General features: G+C 36.2%; 1 protein-coding gene across 1 annotated transcript in view; it reads right to left on the bottom strand.

The window, feature by feature from the left end:
* Nucleotides 1–656: 656 nt before the first annotated feature.
* Nucleotides 657–14922, bottom strand: part of CD226 (CD226 molecule) — a 103199-nt gene continuing 88933 nt past the window's right edge. Inside the window, exons 4-6 of the mRNA XM_027852442.1 lie at nucleotides 8208–8307; nucleotides 5508–5550; nucleotides 657–1527 (exon numbers count right to left, since the gene is read on the bottom strand). Of these exons, the coding sequence (XP_027708243.1) occupies nucleotides 1417–1527; nucleotides 5508–5550; nucleotides 8208–8307 (254 nt within the window). The 3' untranslated portion in view covers nucleotides 657–1416. The remainder of the gene's footprint in view (nucleotides 1528–5507; nucleotides 5551–8207; nucleotides 8308–14922) is intronic.

Raw genomic sequence — 14922 nt, forward strand, 5'->3', positions numbered from 1 at the left:
CATGGTATGTGGCCTGTCTGGACATTGAACTTAGATTTGCAAATCTAGGGCTTTTCCCATTGTCCCCCACTGTTTCCCTTAACTGTATAAAGTGAACACTGATTACATATCTCTTCGATCACTGAGCCACAATGTAAACAAGAATTGTCCTAGCCTATAAAACAATTTTAATGTTTTGTTTATAAAATAAATTAAGGCCAAAATATTTTTAAAATTAATTGATATGTTTACAATGATAAATTACAATACTTGTATTCTGTAAACAACCTGGAAAACTGATCTTGTTTTTCTCTAATTTACCTAATGGCCTGCCCTAGGCTTAAAATATCTGTAGAATTTAACTGTACCTTTTAGTAAAATGAATCATATCTTTCAGAAATTAAGGATCAATATACTAAGTGTTTTATACCAGTGGCAGCTGGGTGGCAGTTGATAGAGTGCTGGGCCTGGAATCAGAAAGACTCATCTTCCTGAGTTCAAATCACTTAAACACTTAACAGCTATGTAATCCTGGGCAATTCACTAAACCCCATTTTCCTCAGTTCCTCATCTATAAAATGAGCTGAAGAAGGAAATGGCAAACCACTCCAGTAATTTTGCCAAGAAAACCTCCAATGGTGCCACAGAGAGTTGGACACAACTGAAATGACTGAACAACAACTGAAGCCTAACATGATATTTTCTGTTGTTTTTGTTTTAGTTTCTATACTTCTTATTGTATGCTAACCAACAGGCCTAGACTAGACATAGGGTTGGGAACCAGAAGGGGAAGTCACATTGCTTTGGACAAAGAATAAGAGTTTGCATTTGGTGGCTTCTTCACCCAACTCCAACTACTAATATAGTGTCCTATTCAGTTGACTCAGTTGACTGTCAATGTCTTATTAATATATTAGATAATAATTAAGGGATATTTGGATATTAAGGGGGAACTCAAAGAAAATCCAAAGAAATGAAAATATAATGGTGAAATGAGAAGGAAAAGTTAATATTTGGGGATGGAATACAACAGTTACAGAGAGAGGTACACCAAGACATATGAAGAGAAGAAGGAAAGGCCACCTCACACCATCTCCTCTTTCATCAGTCATCTAGTCATTCCACTTTCAGCAGTACAAGGTTCAGAGGAGCACGCCCTTAGAGTGACTCTGACTAAATGATTAGAATGACTTTCAGAAGGGAGAGGCATAATCTATGGGAGGTCGCTATGCCTCCCTGTCCCCACTTATCTTACCAATCTCTCAGATATTTCTGAGTATTCTCAATCAAATAGTGATATTTACTTGATTATGCAGTCTTCTCTGTATAAAACAAAGTAAATGCAATCAATATAGATCTGCGAATACAGAGGAGGAGCTCTCTAAAGACAATACATATTTGACTCTATATGCTTGCTTGGACCAGATTGAAGAATTGCTATCTTGGATTTGGTCTTTGAGAGAAGGCAGGACAGTTGACATAAATATCCTCTTCTTTGTAGTCTTGAGTTTGGTCAGGAACCCCACTTCTGGCATAGTTTTTAGATGGCTAGAAAAAGAAGTAGGAAAGAATTTCAGAAAAATAAATGCTTCTATTTCAGTAGTTACTAAAAATGCAGATTATACATGAGCTCTGATAGCCTTCACCCCCTGTCAGCACAAGAAGCCAAACCCTATCACAATTGACTTTACAAGGTATTTTCATTATCAGTGTCCACAGTGAACTTCTATATGAAAATACATTCCAAATATGAAAGTATAAGTTTGAAGTGAAATACAACAGATGTCTGGCTGTCAATAAAGTGAGGGGGTTGTTACCTCTAAAGTCTCTTTTAGCTCTAAATCTATGATCCCATCACTTGGAAAGGATAAAGTGAACTAGAGAGCAGAAAGAAATCTTTTAGTATAGTAAAGGAATGAAGGAAAGAACCATAAAATAAATCTGCCTTTCACTTTCATGGTCTCATAAACACTGTCATTTCAACCCCCAATAACCTATTCCAATGCCCTGGATATATATGTATTTGTGTGTGTGTGTGTGTGTGTGTGTATACACATATATATGTGTTTGTAAGTGTATTGTATATAAGTGGATATGTATGTATAGATGTTTATATATGTATATGTGTATATAATCACTTCCATCAGAAAAGCTTCTCAGTTAATTCATAAATCTTTCCAAGTAATATAGTAACATACACAAGCACATATATATATACATTTAGATACATGTATATATGTGTGTATACTGTCTATAACATAATGTATATATAACAATTATATGTGTTAAAATTATGTATTGTTAGATACATTATTTACATTAGATCTTATGTGAGATTTTATGTTGGCCACTTGATGAGTTCTTTAGACACAGCAGCCCATGGAACAAGAAAAAGGCAAAAAGGACCTCAAAAGCCTCAGTTCAATGTGACTCAAGAATCACATAGTTTTTAGTCTACCTAAAAACATTAAAATGCTAGAGAGCTGGCCAAGCACACCAGTTCAAATCTCACCTATGATACTCACCATGTGACCCTGGGTAAATCACCTAACCTGTCTATGCTCCAAGAGATTAAGACTACAGGGAGAAAGTATTTTTTTCCACAATATTTAAGGTAAGTTTAGTTTGGACATTATTATGTGCATATGACATATACTTTACATCTCTAACCATTCATATCATAGCATTTAAACTTTTCTCTGTCAGTCTCTTCCTTTAAAAACCTGAACAGGAACTCCAACTTCTTCTATTCAAATACTGATAAAATATATAAAATGTTTCCTTTCATTGTGTGTATTTTATAAACAATATGTGAAAATTAGGAACCCTAGATGTAGCCCAGAAACACTTCAGCACTTCTAATACTAGTCTCAGGACAGCAAATAACAAAATTACTTCTATTAAATTTTGTTTTAATTTACCAAGCAAGCAAAATGATCAGTTGTATGTGTGCATAAAAAATTTCTGATGGTGGTTCAAGTCATTTTCACTTAGAATGAAATTTAACAAGATAGCTCAAATTGTTTCAAGTTACAGATATTACCAACCTAGAAATTAAAGTGATAGCAATATTTTTTTCTCAATTGTGAAACATTTTTTGACTAATTTATTAAAATAATTAACTCAAATCTTCATGTCACTTTCTGTTTATTATAGACAGCATGTAAGTCTAGATGAGGTTGTAGAGGAAGCATGGAAAGACGACTGGCCTTGGAATCAGATAGATCTTAGATTAAGTCCTAGCTCTGCCACTTTGTAGCCATGTAACCCCAAGCAAGTCACATTATCCCTCGGAGCCTCAGTTTCCTCATCTTCAAAATGGAGATTAAATTATTTGCACTTTAATATAGCTCAAAGAGTTATGAGTGCGTGTGTGAGAAAATGTTATATAAATGTGTTACTATGACCTATTTTTCTGCTGAATAGGTGAATCAGAAAAGTTATTTTCTAAAGCAGCTTAGAAAGGATTTTTTGAATTCAAGGGAATGAATGAGTTTTATTGCATCCTTCAGTTTTTAGTTTTTGTTTGTTTTTTTTTACCCAGTATTCATGACAAGTTACCTGATTGGGCATTGTCAAAGAAAAAGACACAAAAGTGACAAATCATAAAATAAGGTGGTGATGGAGTGGTCATAGCAGCTAGTGTTAAATAACTCATTAATTTTGAATAACACTTTTAACATTTCCCTAGTGTCCCAAAGAAACCAAATTGTATTCCTGCTGGAAATCTTTAAATCATTTTGATTCTATTTTTTTTCTGGTAACCTCTCTGATTTGCTTTCAAAGGTCAAGAAATGTCCTTGAAACAAATTATCACTATACAGATGCATAATCAAACTCTGCTGACTTCCAGAGTATGAATCCAACTGAGCAAAAAATCCAAATGAGCAAAAGCATTTCAAAAGCTTTATGTATGCTAAGTAAACAGAGAGCAATGAGCTGTTGCTATCTTAAAAAACCGAAATTTCTCATCATATCCTATTACAGACTAGTTATCATTTGTTTAAATTTCTTTTTAGATATAAAGATAGATAGATGATATAAATATATATGTAAAATATCAATGATATAGTTATATAAAAATAAAGATAAAATATAGATACACCTATGAAAAGAGAGGGACAGAGAGAGAAAAAAAGAGGGAAGGAGGGAAAATGGGGGGGAGGGAGGGAAGGAAGGAAGGGGAGAGAGAGAGAAAGAGAGAGAAAAAGAGAGAGAGAGAGAGCCATAACTGATAAAGAGCTGGCCTCAGAACCAGGAAGACCTGAGATCAAGTCCCACCTTAGAGACATACTGACTGTGTTACTATTGGGAAATGATTTAACCTCTCAGTCCCCAAGGTAACTTTCTAAGACTAAAAATAATGGAGAAGGTGTTTATATTCATTGACATAGGGAATTTTCTCTTGGGATGAAACTGTAAGTCCAGTTCCTAAACCTATAAGACTTAACTATTTTGTTTGGGGTTTTTATTTGGGGTGGGGGGCAGGAAAATTGGGTATGGATAGTAGGTCAGAGGCCATTCATGGGCCAATACTAATACTGTCCCACAGAGAAGTTTAACATGTTTCATTTTTCCAAATTGGGCCAGGTTGCCTCTCTACTCCTCCTAGAGGCTAACAATATTGATGTCAATCTTAGTGTGGATTGACTGATTGACTTTTAGCCCTATTGGAGCTGAGAACTCCTCACCTCAAGTGATCCACCATCCTCATCTTCCTAGGAGCAGGGACTACAGACATCAACCAACACGCCTATCTTAAATTTTTTTCCAAGTTCTGCAAGCAGTATGTGATTAACAGTTAGTCTCTATCCTTAGTCTCCAGCAAAATTCTAATCTCTTGGGAATAATGGGAAGGAGTTATTTAAATACTGAGAAACCTAAAAAGGAATATATCTAAAAAGGAATATAAAGCTATAATTTACACACAAGAGAATTTACTAATTTGAAAGGGCCTGGTAGAGTAGCATAGTAAATAACTTATTTTTTTTAGGCTTTTCCTCACTACAACCTTGTGAGATAAGATATGAGAATATTGCTACCCCTATTTATAAGTGAAGGATCTAAGTGTCAAATAAGTGACTTTCCTGTACACACACACAAAGTAACTAGCAGAGATGAGACTTGTAACCCATGCCTTCTAATTGCAAATCTAGTGTTCTATGCGCCACATTGCCTCTGTGCTTTTCTCATGCATGCTTATAGAACATATTATGCTATTTTCAGTGACAATGTATTGTTCATGTTGAACAGCAATTATTTCTTTACTAATATTAACATAACAAAATCTATTATAAAAGGTCACCAATGTTAGGAGACTAATTTTAAAACATCAATAAAAAAAATTGAAGCTAGCTGAAGATTAGCTGAAGTCAGTTGAGGCCATTATCAATGACCAGATCACTTAGGAATAAAATCAAGATTGGCAAATATAAAAAAGTGTTTTTCATGTAAAATCAATCACACACACACACACAAGTTATCACAAGAATGTTGTCCAAAATAAACTCTTCCTTGAGAAACCTTACCTGGGTCTGAGTATCCCACAGTGCCTTAGATATTCTCTTCCTCCTGGAAATCCACATTCAACAGAGTTGTTAGGACAAGTCATAGTATGTGGCCTAATCTTAAAATCACTTACACTCTTCTTTTGGCATCCTGATTATTCAAACTTGCTATTTCATCACTTTTCTGGTGTCTTTTCTTACTGTCTTACAAATAGAGATAGAGTCTGTATCTCTGATTTGATGTAGAGATCTCCCAAACAAGGAAACTCCCTCTACTAATGCAGGCAACATCTCTGAAACTTGTAGTCTTTGACATCTGCCTAGGACATTGAGAAGTTAAGTAACTTGCCCCTTGCTTTTATCAGAGTTGAACTTAAACCTAAGTCTTTTGGTTCTGAGGCCGACTCCTTGTCCACTGTGCCCAGGTGCCTTTTCAAGGGGACACAGAGCTATTTATGTGACTGATTCATAGTAGGCCTTTATGAGGAACTGTCAATTGCTATCACCTATTAACCTGGCCTTGTTACCTTCCTGCAGCTCACATCTGCCATTAAATAGCATCCGCCAATTTCCTACAGCTAGTTAGTTACAAGTCATTCTCCTATGGACACATGAGGATGAGCTCCACGACATTGAACAAGCTGTCTATGTGCACTGTTATTCCCATACCTTATAACTGCCTTATGTTACAGGTAATACAAAGAGAATTGTTTAACAAATGTTTCAATTCAACAAATATTTATTGACCTTAAAGGAGAAAAACACAACAAGGGATTAGTGAAGAAAAGAGAAAACAATGATGGGGAAAGGGAAAAAAAGCAAATAGCAAATGACGTCAATAGCATGAGTAACTTTGTTCAATTATATATGCAAGGTTATTACATAGAAAGACGGAGGGGCATCTAGGTGATGCAATGGATAGAGCATCAGCCTTGGAGTCAGGAGGACCTGACTTCAAATGTGGCCTCAGACCAAACACTTGACACTTACTAGCTGTGTGACCCTAGGCAAGTCACTTAACCCCAATTGCCTTACCAAAAAGAAAAAAAGAAAAAAAAAAGAAAAGAAAGAAGGAACAGCATATAGAAAGCCAGCATTGAAGTCATGAAGAACTGGATTTAAGTTCCATCATTAGCACATACTAATCGTGTGAAGCTAACTAAGTAACTTAACCTCGGTGTTCTCTAAGCAGCTCTCTAAGAATATAAGCTGAAGAAAAGATGCTGACCTGCATTGGTATGTGCTCACCAGGGAGTTCCTTACACTGATGAAATTATAGGTCTAGAATCCATCCTTATTACAGAAATAACTGACTAATTGTTTTTCATCCCAACTGAGAAGAAAAAAATAGAAAATGTGCTAATAAAGAACGAATTCACTTTAGATGTAAGAAGGAGCAGAGGTGTCAAAAGAGGGGGAAACTCCTTTCTTAGAAATGTCAAAAATCTTCGGAGGTATCCTGTTTCAGGAATGAATGGCTTAAAGGAAGAAGTCTGGTGTGTCATATTTAAAAAGGCACTGGACTTGAAAGTCAGAAACTTCATGTTCAAATCACAGCTCTTACATGTACTAGCTAGCTATTTGACCATGGAAAACTCACAAGTTCTCTGAACCTCAATTTCCATATCTGTAAGATGGGGATAAAAACTCACTAGGTTAACTTTCTGTCTAAATGTGACATGTTGGTATTGCTACCACCTTTAGAACCTCTATTGGCCTTCAAAGTTTGGCTTAAGTTCTGGTCTTCCCTGAGGTCTTATCTAAACCTCACCCCTTCCAAGCTGGTAGTGCCTCCCCAATTATTTTATATGCATTTTGTATATACTTACATATGAACATGTCCCCCCAGTAGGGGCAGGGGAGGGACTTTTTATTTTTTTTCTGTATCTCGAGCATCTAACGTAAGACCTAGTTCACAATAAGTGCTTAATAAATGCTTCTTAATTGATGGATTGATTGATTGATGTACCAACAGATGTTGGACAGGATGAACAAGTAGGTAATTCTATGAGAAATTTATTCTCCAAATAAGTCAATATATCCCTTGGAACTCAATGACTTCAATTAAAATGTGGGTGCAAGAGAGAGTGGCAAAAGCTATGTTGTAATATATATGTTGAAAAAAGGGCAAACTACTAAGATGCCCTGGGGCTCAGCTTCCTTCTTGATCTGCAGAATTTTAACATTTCCTTTTAAAGCATCACATGACTAGCTGCTCCTGTTGACTAGAAGATAAAACTACGTCTTTTCCAGTATAATATTCCAACAGTCTACCAAAAGAGATTGTTGAAACTTTTCTTCCTCCTACCACTAATTAATGTCCCCCTACTTTTTTTCTCCTCTCATCTTCCTCAAGCCACACATGGTCTTCACCTTGACTCTAGAAATTTATCTTCTGGTTATTCACCATTGATTCCAATATAAGCAGAAGAAAATAGAAAGACATGGTTTCTGCCAGTAATTACCTAGAACCCAAAAGATCACATAAGAATGGGCAAATTGTCAACTCTGACAATTATTAAATGTCTTAGTTGAGGGGTTTTTTCCACCATCACCACCTCTGCTATTCTTCATTTCACCATCCCATCAGAACTTGTAGTAACAGTGAAAGAAATGAAGATAATAGCAAAGGAACTTTGACAAACTGTCAGTATAAGGCATACAGTTATTCTAACATCAGACTTGATGCAGACAAGGCTTTTGATTAGCAAATGTACTCACCTGCAACAGTAAGTGATGATGATGATGATAGATATCACAAGAAGTAAGAATGAAACTGCCCCTCCAGCCAAAAAGAAAACAATTTGATGGTCTGTTTTTGCTGAAAGAAGAACAATTCAGGGGATTAAGAAAGAAAACCATGTGCAAACCAATTTCTGTTTAATAGCTAGTACTTATGTAATACTTTAAGATTTGTAAAGTGCTTTACACATGCTATCTCACTTGATCTTCACAACAATGTTATGAGGTAGGTACTATTATCATCTTCATTTTAAAGATGAGGAAACTGTGACAGAGAGATCAAATGACTTACCCAACATCACACAGCTAGTAAGAATGAGGCAAGATCAGAACTCGGGTCTTCCTGACTCCAAGTCCAGTGCTCTATCCACTATGCCCACTTAATTGCCTCAAATGGCACAAGCCAATGTGTACAAACTACCTTAACTGGCTACATGTTCATAAACAAAAACAAAAAAACAGTATATTAGGTAACAATCACACTTGAAATTAATGATAAGAAACTTTTTGTTCTTTAATTTGCTCCCAAAGTTAGATGTTACAGTCGTATCTGAATCTTTGTGACCCTGTATGGGTTTTTCTTGACAAAAATATTGGAGTGGTTTTCCATTTAATTGTCTCATAGATTAAGACAAATAGAGGTTAAGTGACTTGCCCAGGGTCATACAGCTAATGAGTGTCTAAGGCCATATTTGAGCTCAAGTCTTCCTGACTCTAGGCCCAGTGTTCTATCCACTGAGCCATCTAGCCACCTCTACATAGATAGACATTGTGCTGTTTTCCCCAGATGAAGATTAAATCATTTTTAAGTGTTCAAGATATCGAACACACACACACACACACATGCACACACGCACATACACCCCTGAAAATGCAATTTGTTTTATGCAAGCAAAATTTTGTTTAAGGAAGCTCTCCAGGTGATACGAACAGATGACAATAAATTTGAACAAAGATTTCTACTCTACCCTTAACCTTGTCATGGAAAGAATGTGGGACAAGGAGTCAGAAAACCTGAGCTTTAGTCCAGCTCTACTGCTAATTATGTGACCTTAGCTGAGTCCTGTCACTCATTCTGTTTCAGTTTCTCCATACGTTACAGAGGTTTGACAAACCTTCCTACAGCTCAGAATGTTTTAATGATCTCCTGAGATAATATGCATAAAAGAATTTTACAAAGGGTAGATTGCTATAGAAATGTGAAGCATTGTTATTATCATCCAACCTTTGGGCAAGCAATTTTGCAGAATTCCAAAGTAAACTTCTTTCAGGCAGCATGTATGCCCCAAGTGGAAAGTTAGGACAGAGTAATAGCTCTCCACCAAGTTTCCATCCCTTCTGAAAAGCTGTGCCATTATACTAATGGTTAGATATCTTCCTAATGGTTTCTAGATTTTGTTTCTATTATCCGTCTTTTGACACCTAAAAAATCCTAATTTCATCTGATTCTCTTCATTTCAGTGTATCAAGTACTCCTTGACTTATATTACCAATCAACCATTCTGGCTGAGGATTTTTTCCTTTTTATTTTTGATAAAAAATAAAAGCTAATGTTTTGGATTTTTCTTTTTGTTTTATAAGCAATATTACAGTAAGAAATTGAGTAAACAAGAAGAGAGTCTTTTTTTTATTTGCTCAGTCTGTGATGAGCAAAAATAGAAATACATATATAATTGTGGTATGAGACGTTTTCATCATGGGATATGAGTACTGACAAGGAGCAAATAAACAAAAATTAACATTTCAAAATAAGGGCAGGTTCCCCAAAAGTGGTTTTAATGTCACCCCTGCCACTTCCAGATGGGATGTACCCTTTCTTATTCTCAGGCCACAATAATAATAATATAGCATTTCATTCCAAAGCTCCCCTAATAAATAAAGGGACCCACTGAATCTTATCTTAAATGCTGTGGATGACAAAAGGTGATGAAGTTGTAGCAACAGAAACTCAGCCTGGCCTCCACAAGAAACTGATAATCATGGTGGGGCAGGGAGGGGAATGCACAGATACCAAGGACTCAAGCAGGCCATTTTATCTGCTCTTAGTTCCAAAGTGATTTTTTTTTAAAGATATAGTATGACAGATTTTCATTCATTGAAAAATATGATTTGATTAGCTACTTTGTGGAAGGCATTCTGCTGGAAACTCTGGAGTATATGTTGCTGTTCAGTCATTTTTCAGTCATGTCCAACTCTTTGTGACCCCATTTGGGGTGTTCTTGGCAAAGATACTGGAATGGTTTACCATTTCCTTCTCCAGCTCATTTTACAGATGAGGAAATTGAGGCAAACAGGATTAAATGACTCACCCAGGGTCTCACAGCTGGTAAGTGTCGGAGGCCAGATTTGAATTCAGGAAAATGAGTCTTCCTGACTCAAGCTTGGCACTCTAGCCACTGTATCACCTAGCTGTCCCTCTGGAGTGTACAAAGAACATTAATGCACAACCCTCACCCTATTTACAATCTAGTTAGGGAGATAAGACAAGTATTAGAGAAAGTTATTTCTATTTTCCATTTCTGTGGCTCTACCCAGGCTGTTCCTTATGCCTGGAACATGTTTTCTCCTAACCTCTGCTTCTCAAAGTTTTTTTTTTTATTTCTTTCAATGTTTAGCTCAAATACTGGATCCTGCATGAGATTTTTCTTGATCCTCCAAACTGCTAGTGCCTCGCCCCAGAAAACTACCTTTATATGCATTTTGCATATACTTTGCATATGTGTATATGTTTCTCACAAGGGGAAAGTGAGAGATGTTTCACTATTGCTATTGTATCCCCACCACCCAGCATGATGACTGACTCATAAGAAAAGATTAATAAATTCTTGATAATTGCTTGACTCACAGACCAACATATATTGCAGACGGTGAGAAAATGTGCAATTATGAGAAATAAACCAAGTCCACATATTGCTTGGGACTCGACTTCAATATAAAGAGGAGAATGGCAAACCTACATTATAATACGTGATTTAGAATCAAGACATAAAAGAAGTCAATAGCTATCAGAATAATCAGAAGCTTCACATCTGTACATGATGAACATTTTCTTCATGAAGAGAATTAGAAAACTCTGGACATGGCAAGGACTGAGATATATGACACAGACAAAAAAAAATCAAGTATCTTAGCCAAAAAAAAAAAAATTTGTTGTAGACACAGGAGTCATTTCAGGAGCAGCTGTCTGTGTGCAGTCATATTATCATCAACTGCATAGAGCTAAGGTCAAAATCAATACCAAATTAGAAGAAAAAATAAAGATGAGGAGAAAACACTGTGTGAGATCACAGAGCAAAGCAGCTCCAATTCAGTCAATGTTTAAATGTACTGTCAAGTCTGAAAAATGGGAAATGGAAAAAAGTCCAGACTATTATCATTCTTTAGAGAAGTTTAGCTGGTTCAAAATAATTGCCACAATGAGGGGCCCCCAAAAGTTCAGTCTGTAAATGTAATCTCCTATACAAGAAAAGAGAAATGGCAATCAAAGCCAACCGCTGTTTATAACATCAGTTCATTTGTAAAATATTAAAGAAGGAGGATGACTCACAAAATTAGGAAAAAAAAACAAAGGGAAAATGAGACTAAGACAGACAGGAGTGAGAGCCTCCTAAGTGAGATCATCTCCATAGCATTGATAGATAAAATTGAGAAAAAGGAACATAGAAGTAAAATGTAGTATTTTCCAGTATTTTTAAGCAATCTACCTTCATTTGTAACAGTAATGGAGCCACTACATTTGTACTTTATCACCATATCCCCAATGTCCTATGTAACGAGGCCGAAACGGTACTTGCTGTAAAATGCTGAAGTAGAAAAGAGTGGCTAGACTTTACCAAATGTATAAAAAATAAATCCATATGAGAGTAATATATAATCTGGAACAGCAATCCCAATCCCCATTTCCCCATTTGAACTGGCTGGCCAGAACTATAGAGTGTGGCTGCTGCTAGGGGGTCCTGAGAGAATGGAGGTATTCTTTCATTTTATTTTTATTTTTTTATTTTTGGTGAGGCAATCAGGGTTAAGTGACTTGCCCAGGGTCACACACCTAGTAAGTGTCATGTGTCTGAGACTGGATTTGAACTCAAGTCATTCTGACTCCAAGGCCAGAGCTCTATCCATTGTGCCACCTAGCTGCCCGGAGGTATTCTTTCTAAAGCTGTAATTTCAGAGCCCCTACCAGTGTGCTCCACCCAATGATAATCAAATGATATCAATTAACCAGACAAACATAATTAGCCTATAGGCCTGGATATTAACTAAGGCAATATAGTAAGAAAAGTTGATAAAAAGCTTTTCTCTTAAACCAAGGGCATACTCTCCCACAAGTACAGGAACAGTCTAAGAGTAAGTATGCTCAAGCATAGAGTATATGTGATAAAGGGATATGCAGCAGTTATCTTTTTGTCCTCATTATGGAGCCCTCTGGAGTTTCCCTTAATCGTGGAGTAATTTTCTGATGGACTCCTTGTAGAGTCCTAAGCCTGCCTTTCTTTGATGTATCTAGTTTTCCTTGGTTCCCAATATAGACACTGCCAACAGTTGCTGCAATTCCAGGGGTATTAATAGGATGCTGAGGTCCAAATCCTCTGATTCTTCCATGTTCTCTCTGTTCAGGAGTTGAGAAATATAGGAGTTCTAATTCACCTTTTAGCAAGCAATTCCCTTTCAGGGTCTTGACTAGAACTGTTCTCACCTCTAGACTGCAAGATATTTGAATGCTTGGGTTCAGAACTTGATTGTTATACTATCGAAATCCCACAGGGCATGAACAAGTCTCCTCATCCAATACCAACACATCTCCTTTGCAGCATCCCTTCATTTTATTCAAAGGCCTTTATTCTCTCAAAATAGATTAATTAGCTTGTTTAAACAAGTTCAATGCTTTTCACTGATTGAGTAAAATTGTTCTTACTCAGTAAGGTATCATAGTTAAAGTATTTTATCTCTTACTTTAAATGGGGGGGCGGTGTTTGATTGGGCAAGGGGTGAAGTGATTTTTTAATTGATTCACCCTTCCATCAGAGATAATAGAATTTTAAGAGCACATCAAGATCAGTTTTTAAGATATTAAAATAAGCTAAGAATCCAAAATAATAGCTACAACTACAGACAATAGTTTATAAGTAAACAGGTGAAAGAAATTATTATTAGCAACTATTGGCCCAAATGCTCATGAGAGGTGGTGTGGAGTAGTAGAGAGTGCTGGATTAGGAGTAAAAGATCTAGGTTAAATTCTTAGTACTTATTTTGTACTTATAGTTGTGTGATTCTAGGTAAATCACTTAAAATCTCTGCTTCCATTTCTTCATCCATAAAACACAGATTAACACCTGTTAGGATTGTGAAAAAAGCAAACTTTAAAGTGATACATAAGTGTAAGCTATGTAAAATCTTTGTGTGAAGGGTCTATGTATTTTAAAAATGTATTCTTGATGAAAATATTAGGAGGTAAATAGGCTTTTGTAAACAAATTTCCATAGCAGACCATATCTTTACAGTCAGAAAACAGATTAAGAGATGCAGAAAATATAGACTCTTCTTGGGTCTCATGTTTGTTCATTAAAAAAAAAGAATTAGAATTGATAGAACAAAATTCAGTCTTGAAAATTCTGCTCATAAAAGGAATTTCCTATGTTCTATGTTAAACTTACAAATAGTCTGATGCATTTGACCATAGAGCTAGTTTCATCCAGAGAATAATTGATCTACAGCTAAACAAAATTTCAGGAGCTATCCAATTCATCCCCCTCATTTTGCAGTTGAGGAAACTGGGGCCCAGTATGGTTAAGTGACTTGTTCAGAATCATACAGATGGTATACCTTAGAGGCAGCTTTTGAAACCAGGTTCTTTGATTCCAAAGCCAATGCTCACTCTCCAGTATGTTCCATCTACAAACCTATTGTTTGTTCCCACTCCTCCAGGATAACTCCACTATAAGGTAAACTCAATGACTAAGTCCTTCCTTGAAACGACCATGTCATGGGAAACACCCAATGATGCTGCTTGCTTCCTTCTGAAATCACTCTCTGGTCTACTCTACCTACACACTTGCTGTCTCCCCTTAATGTGTTATCTCTTTCCCCTATCCCCATTAAACTATAAATTCCATGAGATTATGGACAATCTTCATTTTTTCTTGTTGTTATTGATGTTGTTGTTTTTATCCCCAGCTCTTAGCACAGTGCCTGCTACACAGTAAGCACTTATTGGATGCTCTATCTATTTTCTCTCTCATTCTGATCTGCTGAATGTTTACAATAAAGGAAGAATAAAACCAGGTGACTTGTGCTTACCCAAATTGCCTCACAGTATGGGATATCCTACACAGAGTTAAAATTTCAAAATGTGCAACATGGGCTCATAGCTACCCATAGCAAAAACGGGATTTTCACTCCCATCCTCTCTCCCAAGGATTTTTAAAGAATCATCAAGATGTTTCCCTGACACAGGCATTTGTGGTGGAAGGAGGTTGAATGAACCTGGGTTGAATACACTTAAGTGTATTAGAAGCTATCAGGGGTATATAGAGTTTTTTGAGTACATGAATTTCAAGCAGTGTGTTTGTCTTTGGTATAATCTGTGAGTGTCTATTTGCCAATATGATCTATGAGTGAGTTAATATGCATGTTTGAGAATGTGTCTGTGTGAATGATGAGGTATTATTCATTCCTCTTCCAATAAACTCAGATG

The sequence above is a fragment of the Vombatus ursinus genome, unplaced genomic scaffold, assembly GCF_900497805.2.
Source record: "Vombatus ursinus unplaced genomic scaffold, bare-nosed wombat genome assembly UNPS02009573.1, whole genome shotgun sequence".
Classification (NCBI taxonomy): Eukaryota; Metazoa; Chordata; class Mammalia; order Diprotodontia; family Vombatidae; genus Vombatus; species Vombatus ursinus.